Raw genomic sequence first — 20,008 nt, 5'->3', positions numbered from 1 at the left:
CCCTGTATACACGAACATCATGTCATCTTTAGGGCAGTATCTTTGTATCGTAGCAACATATATCAATTCCTACATGATTTCACCCTGCCGTCAGAGCTCTCAAGTGACGAGTTGATCTGAGCAGATCTGACAAAAGCAAGTTCACAGTCCCCAGTATTCCTTGACCAGCCAGGCACTGTAGCCCGCAAGCCCTCCCACGACTCCAAGAGTGCCAAAGAAGCCAATCGGACGGCCCTTGCCCATTGCGCCCTCGGCGCGGAGGCCAAACTCGGCGTGCAAGACGCGGAAGGCGAACAGCGCGCTCAACAGCCCGGTGAGCGCTTTGCGGTTGGCGCCGTTGAGCTCAGCGAAGGCGGCGAGGATGAGGGCCAGCGGCACATTCTCGCTGAAGTTGGCGTGCGCGCGCGAGGCGACCTTGAGCTCATTCGGCTTGGCGGTGTCCTTGCCGAAGGCGGGAGAGCTGACGCTGCTGTCGTCTCCGACGAAGCACTCGTCGCGAAGACGGCAGCCCACGACACGCACCGAGAGGATGGCGAAGTAGGCGGCGAAAGGAAGAGCGAAGGCGCCCGTGACGGCTGGGTTGCTCAGTTAGTTGCTTCAGTCAATGGAGTCGTCGGGCCAAGGGAACGCACGCAGCATCTTCGGGACAGTGACACCAACGGGGACAGTGATAGCCATCTTGGATTTTGTGGTAGGTTCAATGTGACAAGCGGATTTCCTCGATGAGGGAGTTGAAGGGTCTTCTCCTCAACGAGTTAATATAGGCCCTTCTTTGCGTTTAGCCTTAGTTTCAAACCTTGACATCATGAACATTCCACTAGCTCCAGATAACAGCTACCTACCCTAGAACCGATGATTTCACTTAGGCACGGCTCTTGAAATTGCCGTGTGTACAGTGGGTCTGCGGGGCCTGCACGCCGGACGGCCGGAGATCGAACGGGAGACGGTATCCGGGGCGAGCCGATCCACTACCACTCATTAAGCTAAATAATTATATGTGCGATGAAATCCCACGTCCTGCAAAGAGCAGCGGAGATCATTGCTTGATAGCTTTCACACTCTACATACTTCAGATAAGCCCGAGCTAACGCAAAGTTGAACCATCAACCTAACAGACGATATGATATCACAAGAAACAATGTTAAGCCAGTTCACTCTTGGAGAAAGAGGCTTCTATCCGAAGATAAAGAATGATAAACCTCGTCGACTACCTCACCATTCGTACCTCAAGTGCCTTCCTACATATCTGAAGTAAGGCATATGTGCGACAAACCAGAGTATCCACTGCAGTTTGGGCGACAGGTCCTTGTTGTCCTTGTTATCAGACATCAGTTCTATATCCTTCAGCTTCAGTCCCTCATGCCACGCCTCCAACTCATGCGGATCATCTGTTCCCCATGATAAGACAGCACCGGTGGTACGCGTGATGCTCATCAGGTTTTGGCAGCTAATAATAATCCATGCGACAGCGTCAAATAGCAGCTGGCCTGTTTTGAAGTGCCCGGTCACCCTCTCCACCATACTGCGCATCTCTTCTGGCTTGAGGTAGCAAGAAAGGCCCTCAAACACAACCACTGTAGGGCGATGAGGGGGCAGGCTCGTGAGCCAGTCGTTGTCCGTGACGCTGGCGGCGATCAGCTCGTAGCCGCCAGGCAGCTGAGGCTCTGGGATCAGTTTGCGCCGCATGTCGACCACGTCGGGGACATCCAGGTCGATCCAGTGGACGTTACTCCCACAGTTGTCCTGCAAGCGCAAGGCGCGTGTGTCAAAGCCAGCCGCGAGATGAAGGACCGTGACATCCTGGTCGCCGTGAGCATCCAGGAACTCACTGGTCCAGCGGTCGAATGTCCGCGCACGCAAGCAGAGCGAGGCGCAAGTCCCAGGTCTCATGCGGAGCTTTGTGAAATCATAGTCAAGCTGATCGACGATTTCCACTGCGTGCTTATCGCCTAGAATAAGTTTAGGCAGCTGGAAGTCATACCATCTGGAGTACAGCGTCGCAAGCAGTGTTTCTTGCACGCCGGTGAAGTCAAGCTTCATCTTGGGCTTTTTGACCGGGTCACTCATCGTATAGTCGTCGTTAAACCACACTCAACTTTCAAATTTTGCATGAAAATCAAACGGTTTTGGAAATAAGGTGCAGTATCTTACTTAACCTGGAAAACTTAGGTTTCGAGACCTTTTCGAGTTGCAAACAGGTGCTTAGAAAGGAAATGAGTTTGATCAAATAATCGGCTGGACTTGGCGCCGTCTTACAGAAATGTATGCTGCCACCTCATTCGTCGATTTCATTGCAACCATCCCTTTGTCGTCCTCAAGCTCTCTAATTTCTCAATAGGATATCTATGTCCGCTGGCAAATTACAGCTTTGTCTTTTTCGACGCGGGGACTATAATTCGACGAAAATTCAAAGACACGAGGCTGCAATTTTTTAGGGAAACGATATTCCCACGGCCAGATCTACTAAGGTTACACAAAAAGTTCCTTTGTTGTATTGCAAATAGCACAGTGGATTCTCTATTTGATGACTTAAGCATGCTGGTAGGAAGCTATAGCAGCCTAGGAATGGTATTCCTGAAGACATTTTGCGGGTCATGCTTCTTCTTCAGCGCAATCAGAAAGTCGTAGTTCTCCCCATAGATTTTGCGCAGGTCGGTATCCTCTGTAGTCAGAAGAGCCGCAAACGCCGCATCAATCACATCTTCTGGGGCTTTTTCGAGCAGTTCTCTCTTGAAAGCCTTGCCCCAGGCAATACTCTCTGCCACCTTCGTCTCGTCCGAGTCCGCTATGGCCATAAACAGCTCAAATACAACATGCTCCACCCTCGAACCAAAGACGGAGTGTGGGTTGGGCTGTGCAGATGGCCCGCTGAGCAAGTGTGTGCAGAATCCGTTGCCGAAGGTTGGAAATTTGTCCGTGTACTTCGCGATCATTGCTTTCACTTTGGGTGTGAAACCACGTACTGAGATGGTGTTGTTGTGCCCGTAAGCGCCGTACGGATACGAGTTGTCGTTTGCGCGCATGAAGTCCCTTATTTTGCTGGGTTCCACCGTCCGTAGTATGTTTGTCCCCAGGGTCGCGATCTTGTCAATCCACTGCTGCCCCTTCACCTGATCCTTGTCAGACCACATTACAAGGCTCAACACCACTCGTCCTAGGTCTGGTATTTGTACGATCAAAAGTTGAATTCCGAGTGAGGATGGTATACCCTCTCCAGCTGCTAGACGCTCATAGCCCTTGAACCAATTATCGAGAGTTGCCTGAAAGTCTGAAGTATCATAGACGATCATCCCCGAGAGTACCTATGCACACTGAATTAGTATCAAATGGAGAAAGATAGCAAATCAACCTGAACTGAAATATCCAGGGCTTAGTTCTTACCGAGTCTAGAGGGTACACCTTGATAGTAAGTTCAACAATGACCCCAAATGCCGGTCCCGCACCCCTTATCCCTTTGAGTAACTCATCATCGGCATCGATGAGATCCCCCGCCCAGTTCACTAATTTCGCTGCCAGTATTTGATCTACCCCCAGGCCCCAATGTTTGGCCAGCAGACCATAGCCCGCACACGTCGCCCATCCGACATAGCCTACAGTCGAATTTGCCCCTGTGGGCGTGACGAGTGCTTCGGCAGCCAGCACATCTGCCACATCTCCTAAGGATGCGCCGCCGCTGACTCTAGCGGTCTTCCGATCAGCTGCGACGGCAACATTGTTCATATCACGTAGGTCAATTGTCAGGGCGCCGTTGACCTGAGAGCGACCGGCCGAGTCGTGGCCCCCGTTGCGGACTACAAACGGTACGGAACGTGATGTGCAGAACTTGATGATGGCCGAGATATCATCGGGTGTCTTGGGCCGGACGATAGCAAGTGGCTTGTTCGTAGGGTTGATTATGAGGCAGAGTGCCGTGGAGTCCCAGTCGCCGTCAGACGGAATTATGAGGTTGATGGAGTTATTCGCGGCGAAGTCCTGTACTACCGATAACAGAGACGACAACGTGCCCTCATTGTTGCAAGACATGACTCCGGCTTTGTTTTATGTGGCAATGAAGTAAAGCGAATAGTTCAATATAATGCCGTCAACTAAGAAATATCCTTGGATCTAAGGTTGAGGATCACAATAGATACAATGTTCAACCTTAAGATCAGATGCGTGCTAGAGCTAGCCTGTGTTGCTCGGACTTTCTAAAAAGTACGAGCCATAAGCTTGAAGGATCATCAACATGCTTAGAAGAATGCTTATTATGTCAGCTAAGCATGTTGTATAAGGTGTCTGTCACATCGGGTAGTTGCAGGCGTAATGAGATGAGACAACATATGAAGTGCAGTACAAGTCAAGGTAGTATGAGACCAGAAATTGACAAGAATCATGCGATAAACGGGTAGCGAGTACGTCTCGCTCGGTCTTCGGACTTAGACAACGTATTACCAATACGCTATTACTTCTCTTTCACGGCCTGATTACCTAAGAGACCAGGGCTGAAGGTCGACCGCAACCGCTGTTGAATCAATGCAGCTAAGAACGCAAGTACTAGAGGGCCAATTATCTAGGGCTGAAACCCGCAATCCATGTCGCTTTTTTAGCAAGTTAAACGGGTGATGGAGGATCTAACATATGGATTTAGCGGACCGATGTAATGCGCTGTTGCGCAGGGATGTCAGATCCTTTGGAAAATATGCAAGCTAGCGTTGAGCCATTGCTCTGCATCTTGTTTGTTGACTCAAGCATAAGTGAAGAAATACAACGCGTCTTTACATCGAGGTACTATCGCCTGCCAGCAAAAGTGTTGGTGCCAATGCCCATATAAACGCAATTGCATTTTATGGAGCTAGTGTCTGTTAGAATTGAAGCAAAGCGCGAAGGATTTGACCATTATCTTGCCGCAAGCGCGGGGCTTGTGATTTGAAATCCGACATGTTTGATAGTTAATAGCTTTGTAAGATAGGGTTGAAATCAGAAAGGAGTTTTTCACGCACGCGACTTGCGTATCACACCTATTATACGGTAGAAGAAATATACAATGATTTGTCTAGTCAACGGAGGTCGAGTAGGAGCAGCACTTTATAATTATCATCGTCATTGCCATCGAAAAACCTTCTAAATCTTCACGTACGCATGCAACCTATTTTCGTCCATTCTTCAGGTGATTGCATCAGTCTGTCTACTTATTTTCAAAACTTGATATATCTCAGATTAGGTTTACCGAACTCAGGCATCAAGGCATCATGATGCTCACCATCACCCGTCGACAAACGTGCGTGGCCCCGAAATACTTTTTCGAAAATGTCGTCTAGATCCTGTCGTCAAGTCTAAAGGTGGATGGCCATTTCCTTGGTGTGTTTTTGCAGCGGATCACTAGTGGTTGTCGAAGACCATTATTGGCTGTTTTGAATTTATGTCCATGCGGTGTTTGATATATACGAGATCCATTGCTGCCATAGCTCCCATAGCTTCTCCATTTCTTCAAGTATCTGAATTGCCCTTGAGACATCGAAGTTGTATCTTAAGACCAAAAGAGCTGATCTTCCGAGTAAAAGGTATCACAGATGATACTTTGGTGTCGTTGCAACCCAGCCATATAGTTCGCCATATTCATCTGTTATACTGGTTATATTTAGGTTCCATATAGAGTGATATAGATATGTCTATGACTTCTTCATCACTGGATTTCCATCGTCGGGCCTCTATAATCATCATAGGAGAACACCATCAAATCAAGAAGTTTGCCCTCAAATCCAGTTACTCTACCGAATTCAGATAAGAAATTTTCGTCTTCTTCAGAGCATGAAACCCTTTCTTCAACAAGTCGAGTGACCAAATCGTGGTTGACAAAATACAAACCATCAAGCAGCCTAGAGTGGTTAAAACCCCAATGAGGACAGAGAACGAGCCGCCATATATTCTTCCGATTCTGCCTAGCTTCATTTCTAAAACCCTATTTTGAGTTTCATGGCTTCTATGAACACTCTAGCCTCTAAATCCTTGCGTTCAGCAAGCCGAAGGTGATTGAGCCTATGCACACTTAGCAGCACTCGCTTAGTAATACGCTATTTTAGGTACACAAGAGTAGTTTACAGTAAAACAGGAAGGAAGAAAAATACACTGTTTCGCTGGATTCTGTTCCTCCTAACTCGGCCCTGTCGCCGCCTTTAGCTCTGCTTCTAGATCATGATACCAAATCCATCGGAATCGCTCGTCTAATTGCTCCCTCAACTTGACCGGATCGTCTTCAACACCATCGTATCTAAATTGCCAACATTGACCACTGATTCTCGAATTCTGAATTAATCTCTGCGTTCGCGGACGCCTCACAGCATCGTAGATTTGGAATGCCTGCTCCAAATCTTTAGGATCCTCAACTCGGCCAATTACTTGGCTTAACACATAGGCGTCTTCCATAGCCATGGCCGCTCCGGCGCCGTTGTGGGGGGTTGCCGCGTGCGCTGCGTCTCCGAGAAGGCACATTCGGTTCCGGTAATACCGATGCTCGTGAGGACAGTCGAATAGAGCCCACTGTTGTGGGGTTTCGATTCGAGACATCAGATTTAGTATGGGTAAATCCCAGCCCTTCAGGTCCTCCATCATAATCTCCTTTGGGACTGGCTTTACCCAAGCATCGCCTTCCCAAACGGTTGAACCGCTATTATGAATGGCTACAAAGTTAATGAATGCCCCATTTTCAACAGGGTAGTGCACCATAACAGTTTCGTACGCCAGTATCAGGTGAGATGCAAGAGCTCGCTCTTCCCCGAGCTCCTTGATAGCCTCCTCTTTGGGCACTAGCTGACGATAGACGTAGTCCCCAGTGAAGACCGGAGGGACAGCCTTGCCGACCACAATAGATCGTGTTGGTCCCTTGATACCGTCACACCCGATAACGGCATCGGCCGTTGCCGTTGTGCCATCAACAAAGGAGAGTTCCACTCCACCTCCCTTTTCACCCGGCAGCTCTGTAATATTTGCCAATGTCTTCTTGAACGATGTACTCCCTGCCGGAAGTAGGTTGACCATCTCTTCCAAAAGCCGGGCGCGGTGGATGTACCCACTCTCTGCTTCATCACGCTGATTGTACAGAAGGTCGCCCGCCCTGGAAGCGTCGTCACCATCAACGGGGTTTCGCAAATCCATTCCAAGCCGAATCGTCATCCAGACACCGGGCGGATTTCTCTTAAAGTGCTTGCGAAAGCCCGCAAGGAGAGCTGGATCAATAAGACCCAGCGCTTTGATAGCATTGCTTCCAAAGGTAATTCCGGCTCCAATCTCAGAGAACTCGTGAGCGGACTCATAGACGTGAATTGGCACTCCGGCACGATGAAGGCCAATAGCCAGAGCAAGACCACCAAGACCACCTCCAACAATGGCAATCCTGAACTTTTTCTTCGTTTCGGACATGGCAACAGTATTGTACGATAACTTGGCTAATAACTAATTAGTATTTGCTTTCAACTGAAGCACCACAAAATCGCAGAGATGATATTAGACCCAGTGTCATGCTCGGCGTATAAATGAGTCGCCAAGTTTTAGCAGAAGGGCCATGACACAAATCTCCAGTAGCAGCATTTAATGGCTTGCTGGTGGAACACCCAACATCAATCAATACGCTTATCTACACGCCTGTGGTGCTCGGTCCGCCGTGGCCTCGGATAAGGGGCAGCATCCACTACTAGCTTATCTAGCGCCCGTGCGAATGCGATCATTATATGTATATCGCCATCACATCACATTGAAATTGAATTGCCTGCTGGGTATGAAGGTATGTAAGGAAATTAATAGGCATCACTTGATCGAGATTGCTTTAGACGCCAGGAAAGGCTGACCAGGACGTTTTCGTTGCCACGAGTCAACCAGGTGTTAGACGAGTCTTTAGTGTCGAATCGCACGATGCTTTCCGGCGACCCCTTGGCCTAAGTAAAATCACAATGAAAATGATATCTAATTCATTGTAGCCAAAAATTCATACGGCGCTCTAGCATCGATGTTCATGTTTGTACACCCTCTTTTAGTCCCTATAGGAGTTGAAGATAGTTGCGCACAGCATGATCGCACAATGTCAACAATTATGCCCAAGGCAATGTCATTCGGGAATCGCACCAGCCGGGCCGCGCACTGTCCACTTGTCTACCCGACTTGTGATAGGAGCCAATTACCCAGGGACATCAGCATTAATTCATCTACGTTAGAGACACTGAGTAATAAATGGGTTTTATACTGATAGGAACCTCGAACATTCTGTGTATTACTATAGGTCCATCAACTTCCGTAAAGATAGTAATCCCTTGTTGAGGAGGAATTGCAACCCTCGCCGAACGAACATTTGTAACGCTGGCGGAGGATTATACTTGCCACAAGCGAGGCCTCGAGAATGGAGAGATAGACTCCATTGTTGCACGCTTACGGGCAGTGATATAACCATACATGACTCCAATATTAGATGATAATGCTGGAGACTCATCGATTATTAATTGAGCTAATACATCGTCATCAAATTTCTTATAGGTTCACTGCCAGTGACAGTTTGTGCTTGCTGCACTTGTTGCCCCATTTATCAATACCTTTTCCTTGTGGGATAGGGTCGCTGAGCAGAGAGATTAATCTCCTTGTCGCAAATTCGAGATGTTTTGTTGGACAACCAATCAAACATCTGATATCGGCTCTTCGGCTCTAAAAACAGAGGAAAACAACGATGACTCGTACTGTCACCTCTGCGGTCAACACTCAAACCTACTCATTCGTAATTCCTAGTATAACACCACAGCATTAGCGACATACTATCCATTATTCATTGGTTCGGAACATTGGAGAAATGTGTTATGAACTGGAGAGCCATGAACTCACACGCTGGATATCGAACCCCTGACCCCGCATAACCCCGAACCATGCATGACTCGTGGGGATGATTCTGGGGAGTGAATGGATTAATCTCCTCGCAAGCATGAGCGTCTCTATCGTGTAGACCTTTGAGAGCAAATGATTGGACCCTTTCACATATAGAATGATCATCTCACTTGCTGAGAGGGTCTCGCCAGATATGAAGTCCTTGCTTTACTCCACACACATTCGGATTTCTTACAATATTTTCTGTATCAACTTCCTTGACAGCTTCAGAACCTGCCAACTACAAGGCTTCACGATGAGCGAAAAGATTTTCCCGTCTCTAAACCAGTCAGCTCCGGCCGCGGTTCCTGGCGGACAGTACGAGCATGTCGAGCAAGACGCGAAGCATGGAATAGTAACGATAATTAATCAACATAATGCCGATATGTACCACGAAGCACTGAGACGATATCCTAACGATGAGGCTATAGACAAAGATCAAGAGAGAAAGCTCAAGCGCAAACTTGACATGCCCATTCTGCCAGTGCTAGGCCTTTGTTATTTCTTCTATGTGAGCACCTTGTTGAAGCAGCTCCAATCGCTACCGTACCTAACGTAGAACACCTTAGTACGTCGATAAGACCACACTATCATACGCCGCAATCTTTGGAATAAAGGAAGTTCTCAATCTACACGGCACTTAGTACCCATGGCTGTCAAGTGTCTTCTCCTTCGGGTGGCTTATCTGGTCTATTCCCTCCACTCTCATCATGCAACGTTGCCCTCCGGCATGGTATCTTGCTTTCAATATTTTTCTTTGGGGAGTACTTCTTATGTGTCAGGCTGCCGCTCAGAAGTTTCTTACCCTCACAATGTTACGAGTACTCTCGGGTGCCTTTGAAGTAAACGCTGATCCGGCTTCAAGCTGATCACCTCTATGTTTTATATGCGCGAGGAACAGCCATCTAGAATATCGGCATGGTACGCTTGGAATGGTATCGGTGTAGCAGGAGGCGGTCTCATAGGTTAGTGGAGCTTGTCGAGAGTCGATGAGGTACTTGCTGACAAGCCGAAGGTTACGGAATTGGCCAAATCAATGGCAGTCTAGCCTCTTGGCGGTACGAATTCATCATCGTTGGTGGTCTATGTGCTTTCTGGGCGATTCTTTTAGCAATTTTACTCCCGAATTCGCCAACCACCTTTTGGGGCTTCACACGAGACGAAAGACTGCTCCTGATTGCCCGCATACGTCGCAATCAGACTGGCGTTGAACAACACGGTATCAATTGGGCTCAGGTCAAAGAAGCGTATCTCGACTACAAGACATGGCTATTCACTTTGCTCGGATTTGTTTCAGCGATTCCTAACGGGGGTATTTCGAACTTTTCCACGCTGGTCATCAGAGGGCTTGGGTTCGATACGCTTCATACAGCCCTCTTAGGCATCCCTCAAGGCGTTTTGGTCGTAATTTAGATTGGGCTTGGAGCGGTCGCGAACAAGTATATGCCGCCCAATAGTCGCACACTGGTCTGTGCCATCTTTATGGTTCCAACCATTGCTGGTGCGCTGGGATTCCTGCTTGTGCCGACAGATGCTTATGTCGGAAGACTAATTTGCTTGTGAGAACAATTTCCCTCTTCCTATGCTTGATTTTTATGACTGATTGGCCCAGCTATCTCACCGGCTCCTATCAAGCATCGTTTGTCATTTGTTTATCTTTGATCACCAGTGACACAGTTGGTCAGTCCAAAGAGATGATTGTGAATGGCATGATTTGGTTCGGGTCCTGTATAGGCAGTATTGCCAGTCCTTTCTTCTACCTAACGAGTCAAGCGCCGTCCTATCACCTGGGCATCGGTTCCCTATTGGTGTCAAATATCATTGAGTTTTTGTTGCTTTTTGTTTTCCGATATGCCTTTAGGTGGGAGAATCGGCGTAAGGAGAAGCATCGTGCGGATTTGCGTGAAAGTGGAATCATGACGGACGGCATTGAGGGCTTGAACGCAACGGCTTTCCAGAATCTGACTGACAAGGAAAATCCCAATTTTGTCTATGTCTATTAGGTGCAGATGATGTTTGAAGCAGGAGCCTGCCCAGACATAAGTGTTTATAGAGGAGAATTGATTGGACCCGAGAATAAGTAGGGTTAAAAGGGGCCGAGAGTGGTGACCAGCCGGACTTCAGGCACTAAAGGAAAGCCCGGGAGAGCGGAGGGTGCTCGGACACCGATACGCCGATTGGCACCGAGCCTCAAAGAACAGCCCCGGCCAGCATACATGGATAAGTCAGGATGCTATGGCTTCTTGATACACTATTCTTGCTAGAAATGGAAATTTGTTCTCCTCCTGATGGCGTAATATTTTGTTTTATGTTGTAGGCTGTAAACGCCAGTCGTATGCCTAGATTGATTTAGCCGGCATATCGGCACCCGGTAGCCTCCGTGTTGGCGATATTCGAGACCTATCATCGGAGAATAGTGCCACTAGATCCTCGTTTGCGTCTCGTTAGCCCTACCCATGTTCTTAATCAATAATTCATCAATCTGCTTTGTTCATTCCACATTTCGTCAATTGTGTGGTTTGTGACACATCTTCACAACTGTCGTCACGCCGCTTGAAAGCAGTCATTATTGTGTGTCATGGCACCCCCAAATTCCAATTCAGAAGCTCAGACCCATGAAAGAGCAGCCCTCCAAAGATGGAGTTGTCACACATGTCGCCTCAAAAAGATACGCTGTGACAGGAGGACGCCTTGTGGGAGCTGCTCCCGCTCTCAAGGATCCCTGTGCGTTTTTCCCACACATCGTCAATCTGGACGTACCCGTCCGAAACGTACCAAAAATAGACGAGAGGCGGACAATCGACTAGACGAATTGGAAAGAGTGGTGGATCTACTGAGCGAGGAACTTGCGCATAAGGGAGAAATGAATATGGAAGGGCATTCCCCGGTCCACAGAAACCATAGAAACATCTCACCACCGCTGATCAACAACGAAAGTGAGATCGAATCGACTACCTATCGAACATACGATCGGTCTTTGTTTATACCCAATGACACAGCCAGGAGTCCAGACAGCATTGCACGAAGCAGGCACGCGAGTGAACCACACGCACCTCTGAGTGCTGAAGCGCTTGTGAGCCACGGCGTACCTATATCTGTTCAGTTTCGCCCTCAGTCGTCAGATATAGATATTTTGTGGAAAATATATCAGAGGAACGTTGAGCCAATCGTCAAGATACTCCATGTCCCTACGACAAATGCCCTGATCAATCAAGTGAAATTAACCCCGAGTCAGACAGACCTAGACTTCAACGCTCTTATCTTGGCTATATGCTATGCTGCTATCATTTCAATGAGCAATAGCGAAGTAAGTATCGAACTCGTGCGAAATATTGCCCATCTAACCACTGGATAGGTTCTGGCATGTGTCGGTGGACAGAAGTCACATATACTATGCCAGTATCGGCGTGCACTTGAGGAAGCACTGATTGGATCAAATGGCTTACAAAGACCAAGTCTCGTTGTTGTCCAAGCATTTGTTCTATTCCTCACAACAGCTAGACAACAGGAGACTTCCCGGAGCTGTTGGTCGTTGATTGCACTTGTTATTCGCATCGCACAAAATCTTGACATTCATCGCGATGGGATACAACTCGGCCTCTCGCCATTCGAGACTGAGATGAGGAGGCGGATATGGTGGATAATTTGCATTCTCGATTTGCAATTCTCGGAGGAGCTTGGGATGGATTTGGCGATTCCTCCTGGATCTTTTGATACGGAGATGCCTTCGAATATCAATGATTCAGATATGACACCCGAAATGAACGTCATGCCGACCGCGCGGGAAGGTCGTTCGGACTGTACTATTGCTCGAGTAAAAGCTGAGTTCTGTGCACTCTGGAGGCGATTATTCGTGGTCAATTCAAACATGGCTGCTATGTCTCCTGCGGATATTTGGCTGGCGCCGGCGGAATGGGAGCGCCTGGTTGTGAATCTGTATCATCGAATGCAAGGACAGTTTCTCAAGCGCCCCCTTCTCGAACACGACCCTCTATTCCAGATGGTCACGATTTTGTTGCGTACCGTCACCACGAAGATGGTACTTGCCATCTATCAACCTAGATTTTGTGACACTGCAGACACAGATGAGGGTACCAGGAGAAAATTTTGGCTTACCGCTATCGAAGTTGTTGAAAGCCATCATAACCTCAAAAAGAATATTGAATGTCGACAGTGGCGATGGGTCTTTGAAACACATATGCCTTGGAACGCTGTAGCATATATATTAAGAGAAAGTCTGCATCGGCCATGGCTACCAGCCTCAGAGCGCGCATGGGAGCTTGCAGAAAACGCACTAGGTTCGGAGGAGAGCGATATGACGGATAACTGTGTTCATGTTCCATTATCCGCCTTGTACGCGGAAACTGCAAAACATCGAGAGGCTGAAATAGATCGTCTGCGCGAGAACGCAGCTGCTGTGAGTCAACTGGATACGGAAGAGAGCATGTGTTTTCAGCCCATCTGTCTTGATCCTCATAATGTGGCCGGCGATAGAATATCTCGAGTTCGAGACCGTTGGCGCCAAGCAATCTCGCGTACGGGACCTTTCTCTCAGACACCATGCGAGACGCCAACAACTTCCGAAACTTCAGAGGGAGCTGTGCTTCTCGCATCTCTCCTATCTTCAGTACCACAGCCCATATTGTGTTCAGAACTAGAAGCCGACTTGTTCGTACAGGTCATTGCTCCTTTAGCAGGATTTCGTGAAGCATAGTGATAGAGCTTTGTGTGCTGTTGTATCCAGAACTGAGAAAGTAGAGCTATATTTATGAGCGACATTGATAATCGATTCCTCTTAAACAATCGACAAGAACATGTGCAGAAACAGAACCGATGTGAACAGGAGCAAGACGAACTTGAAAATCAAAGCATATTCTGTAATTGGAAATGCGAGCATTGTTCAAAGAGTAGATCCTAGGGCACGCGTTCAACGCTGCAGTTGTCTATGAACCAGGTTTTCTTTTTTTTTTCTTTTTTTTCGGAGAAAGTCTTGGTGATAAGCTCTGCTCGAAAAATGTAGATCGTCTCCTCAATCAGAGTTGGAGATCCACAGGTAAGAACGACCGAAAATTATTGTGTTGTTACATGTCAATCTGATGAGAGCCAGCTGTTGCCGCGTAATAGGGCCTTTGGTGTTTGAACAGCCGCGTTCCAGGTGTCTGACTAGCGTGGCTCGGTCTCGCTCACGCCCTCGCTTCCCTCTGTGATTCGACCACCTGCATCACAAATAGACTTTAGCTTCGTTGACGCGAAACCCTAATAACAATGCCGCTTGAACCAGAATAAGCTTGTTTTTAAAACTGCCCAGCCTTATGGCTGAAGTGCCTACGATTGGAGGTTATTGTGCAGTGGGATGAAGCCAATATGCATTGTAACCCCCCTTTCTACGGATGTTGCCGCGCCACGACAGCTCAATGATTATCTACCATTACGTGGTCAATCCAAAACATTTGGGCCCCTCGGATAGGTAGCCTAGAACTTCTCTATGCTTGTGACATGCGAGATCTTACATCTCACTCCTCCAGCGAAGATACACAGGCGTGGAAGATACGAAGGAATACCCGACTGCACTTTTCCCGCCTGGCTAGGACGAATAAACCCCGAGGAGCAAAGCAAGTATTATTGCCCAGTCGAACCCCCTGTAGTTTGATTACCCACCAAGCATCGTCTAGTACCTGGGACATGGGTGGCCTATATGGGACAAATGTTTGCATGCCATCAAAAGACAAGATATTGAATTCTAAACCGCAGCCGTTTACTACACCAAAGAAAATTTGATGACTGGCAAGGAAGTGCAGCATGAATGGAATATGGTCTGCATGATTCGTGTCCCATTTCTTGGCACGGTGGGTGGATACAGGGGAACGAGAGCGAAGCCGAATTGCCAAGAGATTGCTAGCCAAAAGGGTAGGGCTGAGTCTATCATACAATGTCGCAATCACAAACAACACAATCCAGAATACACGTAAATCGCCGTGCTTCATTCACTTAAAGGAAACATAAAGCCTCTGCAGCTCCCTCCGAGTTCAACATGCCTCTACAACTCAAAAACCTTTCCTTGACCTTACCCTATCATCAATATCTGACCCAGCAAGATGGCAGCCTACACCACGTCCTCTAGGTCAACGGCAAGAGCAAATGGTCTCTTCAACCCCCGATTCAAGCTTGTCGTACATATCGTGCAAATAATACTGGTCCATGTGGTTATCGCTCTTTCTGCAGTGCGGCTTTTCACTTGGCCAAAAGGTGTGCCCCGAACGCGAGCGAACACAATGGCTTTAGGCATGGTTAGTGATTCTACCAATGGTCCCGTACTGGATGAGGCAGCAATGGCTTTCTAACATTGGAATCGGGTACAGGGCGCTAAATCCATGGTCTTCATTTTGTACCAGATCTTGACTGAGCATTTCCGCCCCTTCAAGAGATGGGCGAGCCTCAAGGCTTACGCCATCCTCAATGCCATAGAGATCGTAACATGGGCGGCCGTTGCGTTCATGGTGATTCAAGCTAATACGAGATACTGTGTTGGGACCAACTGCATTCTTGCATGGATTGTAGTCGTACTCGCGATCGTCATGAGGTGAGTCAGAAATTTTGCTGCCTGGTTATCTTTTTCAACGAGATCCGATTCTCAGCAGTTTCAAGAGGCTGACACAATCACTCTTATAGCATATTATCGGTTTATACAACTGCAATCTCTATTCTTGACTTCCGCTACTATCGTGCTACTGGTGTGCATCGTGGCTCAACACTCCTCAACAACGATTGCGAAGACAGCCAATCACTGGAATCTGTCCAGCCGCCTCGATATCGGAAATAATGCAACGAAATACCCAACGGCATATCCATCAATACTGTCAATTTTCAAGTTGTTGAGCCTCCATAAGAGCAGAGCTCAAGATTACAAAGGGGGAAGCATATGGTCATCTGGTAGTTGATATTATGGGAAAGAGTTCGTCAAGGGAGCATCTGGCGTCGATAACGGAGGGGACTAAGATCAATTGTTACATCTCATTTGTGTTCCTCCAATAGAACCGGGGTATGATTTCTAGGGTTTCTTTTATTGTATTTGTTGTTTAATTCCAACTCCTGGTAGCTGCCTTCCAATGTGATTGAAATAAAGAATATATTAATCCAGGGACTGGAAATATTAGGTGATCGTTGTGCCGGGTATTGTTCAGAGCAATCCAAGCTCACGGCTATCGCCTTGTCGGGGAGTGGACCAACCCTTGTTTGGCGAGGCTTTCAATGTATGACAATGTTGATTGGAAAAGTGAGACCTCAGGTTCCTGCTGCTCTCTTGAGTTTTTTTCTGGATGTGTTTTTAGAACAAATGTTCCAAGCTCAAGCTCTTTACGTACATGCATTTCCTGAGGGGGTTACCAAATCGTGACCAATAACAGGTTGGCAATATAAAATTGAGAGTTGCCCAGGTGGTGAGTCACAAAGCGCTTGAGTATCACATTTCAAAGGGACTGTCACATATCAGCACAAGTTCAATTGGGCATGAATCTGGGTAAACTTACAGGCCAGGAACAGATTCACACTTCAATTCTTTTCGTGTTTCGCGTAGTGAGTCGGCTTTCTGATCGTACAAAGCCACAGCTCTGCCCTCTCTGATAGGAAAACTAGAGCAAATCTCGCATAATGAAACAACAGCGAATAAAACGACAAAAGACGAGCGACGATACGGCGTTCGAGGACACACCAAGTCGCGACAGAGTCTTATCCACCATTGAGCTAGTAGAGGCTATTCTCTGCCAATATGATGAATGGACTTTGCTGGTTTCGGCACAGCGTGTGTGCGCTCTGTGGCGAGACATCATCTTGCGATCATCATACTTACAGCAGCGACTTTTCTTCAAACCCGAGCCTGACTTTACAAACAAAGATATTGGCCAAGCGTTGTCTAGAAGACAAAACCCACTCCTTGAGTCAGCGTTTGCGCCTTTATTCCTAGAGGGCGTAGAGATTTCGATGAGAGATCATTCTTTGCTTCGCGAGCTACCTATTTCCGATTTCAAATGCAGAAGAAAGAAGCACATGGCTTTTGTTCGTCCGGGAGCGAGTTGGCGGCGAATGCTTGTCTCACAGCCACCACTGCGGAAGGTTGGCTATATGCATGCAATGAAAACTCCTGGACGGCCGCCTCGTGATTTCCGAGGTTGCAGTTTTGAGGTCACAGACGGCCTTCGCATGGGACAGTTCTACGACGTTGTGCACCGGATTATTTGGGAAGACGGTAGGTCAGAAATAGGGAATAACCTGGCATCGGTTTGCTGGAACCCGAAGTCTGATCAGTCCAGTTGGCCAGGGTTTCCAGAAAACATCTCACTACAGTGGAGGAGCGAGTTAGACTTAGTTATACGCGAGTGGTGGTCTACTCTCACCCCTCAGAGCGGACGGCCAAGTCTTTTAGTCCCATTGAAAAGGATTGCCGCTTTCATGTCTTTGATCCAGAGTATGGAGTTTCGGGAGTGGAAGCTAACTATAACATCTGGGTTCGAATTAACAGTTGCTGGAATAATCGTCTCCGGGAGACCTGACACATTGCCTCGGACATACGAACCTCTTTAAGCCAAGCAGTTGATCTTATAATTAGGTGGGCATGCTACGTTCCGGGACATTCGACACGAGGCAGTTTCTGGGAGATTTTCTCCCATGGAAATTATTGCATGGGCTCGCTTTTTTTTGGTTCAACGAATTGATGATGAGTTCATTACTTCTAGTTGCAGCTAGCTTCCGGCGGATACACAACGATACGATCTAGGTCTGCGCCCTTGTAATCAAAACCATTATACAAGCCACCCACAGTGATCGTGTTGTTCTTTCCTTCCTGTAGAGTTAGTTGCAGTGGGGTTGACAGAATTATTCCTTTGTTCGTATCTCGCTGAAATAGGCTCTCGACTTTTGTCGTGTCGCCATTCACAATGACACTGCTAATGCGACGAAGCTGCCATGAACCACCGATGCGATCAGGCGTTCCTCCGGGCTGATCCCCGAAGCCCATGTCATCCGTGTTCTGATAATAGAACGATACCCACTGTGGTTTGCCTGTGCCCTCAATACTTTCGAACGTCACCTTACTATCATTGCCGTAGATACCGGTAGCGATGAGTCCCCCGCTCGCGAAGTTTGCCTCTTGTATGAATGCATCCCCGGTTGTTGTAGCATCCTTGGCATAGTAAGCCGTCCCTTCGACGGGTGCCCACTCTCCAGTCTTCACATTCAAATCGTAGATATCGTTCCAAACGAGATCGAGTATCTTCTTCTCGTCATCGATGTCAATTGGCAACCAGATGTATCTACTCTCCCAAAGAGAATTTGAGTCCCACTGGTCTCCGAGATACAAGTCTGTTGTCTTCTTGGATCCCTTGATTCTCAATGCAAATCCTGACTGCGAGTTGAAAGTTCGGGTTCCAAGGGGCGACACCGTAAAAGGCTGAGACCAAGGACCTGAAAGGGAGTTGGCTCGGAAGGCGACCACGTTATTGGGCCGGTAGCCTGTTTTATGGCTCATGAGCATGTAGTAGCTGTTCTCGGTCTGCACGATTGATGGGGCCTCGAGATCAAATTTGTTGAATCGATAAACAACTTCTTCCAACGCAGTAACATTCTCATTGTAGCTCGTGATGTAATCATCGCGGGCTTCTTTGCGGTCACCATTCGAATAAAGCGCATATGACCTTCCATCCTTGTAATCTGTGAACATCCCAAAATCTTGGGACCAGTTTCCTAGTGGTGCTGTCGCGCTAACGAACTTGTAAGGTCCTGCAATGTTGTCCGAAGTTGCGAACCCTTGTAGAAGCAAGCCATACGAAGAATTATCCGCGTGCCACCACATCTTCAATAATTGTTAGATCCTTGTAGGAAAAGCGAGATATTTCGTAAGAGCACTTGCGTGATATTGACCGGAGACTTCGCTCCAAACAACCTTAGGCCTCTGAATGATATTTTCTGGAGATATGTACGGATGCCCCTCCACTGGTTCTGAAAATGAGGTTTAGCACAGAGTCTAGTCGTGTAAGATCGTCGTGACTTACCTAGAGCCAATCCATTGAACTCCCAAGTTGCCAAGTCATCAGAACTGTAAACAGAAACCCCTCCACCTTCAGTCTGGCCTTCAATCTTGTACTCACCGAACCAGAAGAATTTGCCCGTTTCTTGATCTGTAATGACATTGCCCGCGTGGGCACTAATCAAGTTCCCATTTGTGTCGCGCCATCTCCCTCCCGGCACGATGTATTTGCCGGCCACTGCACAAGCCAACGAAAGCAGAACAAAGGGTCGCATTGTGATGATCAGCGCTGACGAGCGATGACTCTTCGGTGTGCACGATCTAGTTTCATGACCCTTGTTCTTTATAAATCAACAAAGCCAAGGCTCCGGTTGCTTTTACCCCGAGAACTAGCCCCCGCACTCCGGCAAGCCCAATTCCTCCGCAATATAGCGTCATGGCCAAGGCCCACAACCGGCGGTTTAATCAAAGCGGACTGCGGAGTATGAAAATCATAGGGGGCAAAAGTTGTTGCGAATTTGGCACGAAATGCCAAGGATTGCGCATTCAGTATTGGTACTGACCTGTGGGTTCGTTGTGCATGCATCAGCCCCGCAGGTCAATACATTGCGACCACTTGCGAGTCACTCATGTCAGAAGAAAACACTTCTATCATTTGCATCGAGGTTGTACGTATCACAACAGATCGCCGCTTAAGAGATACTACGAACTCAGATTCGCTATTGAAATAACTACGAGACTCATCGAAACCCGCGAATTAGCATGAGGTTATTCTTCTGACTAGCATCAATCGCAGCTATCGTGAGGGCTGGCTGTCAGCATCTGCAGAAGTATTCATCGAGATGTGGTGGCAGACGTATCTAACCAAGCAATTCCCCCAAAACTTGACTCTCAAGACCAGTCTCGAGCTTCCCTCCTTATCTCTCGTAGAGATACCGGATGAACCACCTCAGTCAGAAGGCCCAAATGATGGATGGCGTCGCCGTGAGATCGGATCAGGCTGCTGTCAATTCTTCGTGGTTCCATTACTCGGATCTCCCTTCCAGTACGCAGATGAGACACTTTCGTCCAAGCATCCAACACTCTAGGTTGTAGTGCCAATTCCCACGTTCC

The 20,008-nt window shown here is 47.8% G+C and overlaps 5 protein-coding genes across 5 annotated transcripts; all 5 read right to left on the bottom strand.

Moving 5' to 3' along the window:
- Positions 1-141: 141 nt before the first annotated feature.
- Positions 142-678, bottom strand: UCRPA7_4726 (putative membrane-associated proteins in eicosanoid and glutathione metabolism protein; the record flags this gene model as incomplete). Its single annotated transcript, XM_007917277.1, has 2 exons — positions 142-575; positions 633-678. 2 exons carry the CDS (start codon positions 676-678, stop codon positions 142-144), a joined length of 480 nt encoding a protein of 159 aa, XP_007915468.1.
- A 534-nt stretch (positions 679-1,212) lies between these two features.
- Positions 1,213-2,067, bottom strand: UCRPA7_4725 (putative tetracenomycin polyketide synthesis o-methyltransferase tcmp protein; the record flags this gene model as incomplete). Its single annotated transcript, XM_007917276.1, has 1 exon — positions 1,213-2,067. One exon carries the CDS (start codon positions 2,065-2,067, stop codon positions 1,213-1,215), a length of 855 nt encoding a protein of 284 aa, XP_007915467.1.
- A 482-nt stretch (positions 2,068-2,549) lies between these two features.
- UCRPA7_4724 (putative d-lactate dehydrogenase protein) lies at positions 2,550-4,023 on the bottom strand (the record flags this gene model as incomplete). The annotated part of the gene is made up of 2 exons (XM_007917275.1): positions 2,550-3,302; positions 3,595-4,023. 2 exons carry the CDS (start codon positions 4,021-4,023, stop codon positions 2,550-2,552), a joined length of 1,182 nt encoding a protein of 393 aa, XP_007915466.1.
- Positions 4,024-6,129: 2,106 nt separating this feature from the next.
- UCRPA7_4723 (putative mannitol 1-phosphate dehydrogenase protein) lies at positions 6,130-7,395 on the bottom strand (the record flags this gene model as incomplete). Its single annotated transcript, XM_007917274.1, has 1 exon — positions 6,130-7,395. One exon carries the CDS (start codon positions 7,393-7,395, stop codon positions 6,130-6,132), a length of 1,266 nt encoding a protein of 421 aa, XP_007915465.1.
- A 10,207-nt stretch (positions 7,396-17,602) lies between these two features.
- On the bottom strand, positions 17,603-18,589 carry UCRPA7_4722 (putative galactan -beta-galactosidase protein; the record flags this gene model as incomplete). Its single annotated transcript, XM_007917273.1, has 1 exon — positions 17,603-18,589. The coding sequence occupies one exon, from the start codon at positions 18,587-18,589 to the stop codon at positions 17,603-17,605; it is 987 nt and encodes a 328-aa protein (XP_007915464.1).
- Positions 18,590-20,008: the final 1,419 nt, after the last annotated feature.

The sequence above is a fragment of the Phaeoacremonium minimum genome (genome assembly GCF_000392275.1).
Source record: "Phaeoacremonium minimum UCRPA7 unplaced genomic scaffold PA7_03_scaffold_359, whole genome shotgun sequence".
NCBI lineage: Eukaryota > Fungi > Ascomycota > Sordariomycetes > Togniniales > Togniniaceae > Phaeoacremonium > Phaeoacremonium minimum.
The sequence above is the reverse complement of the archived record's forward strand: the minus strand, read 5'-3'. Positions and strand labels throughout refer to the sequence as shown.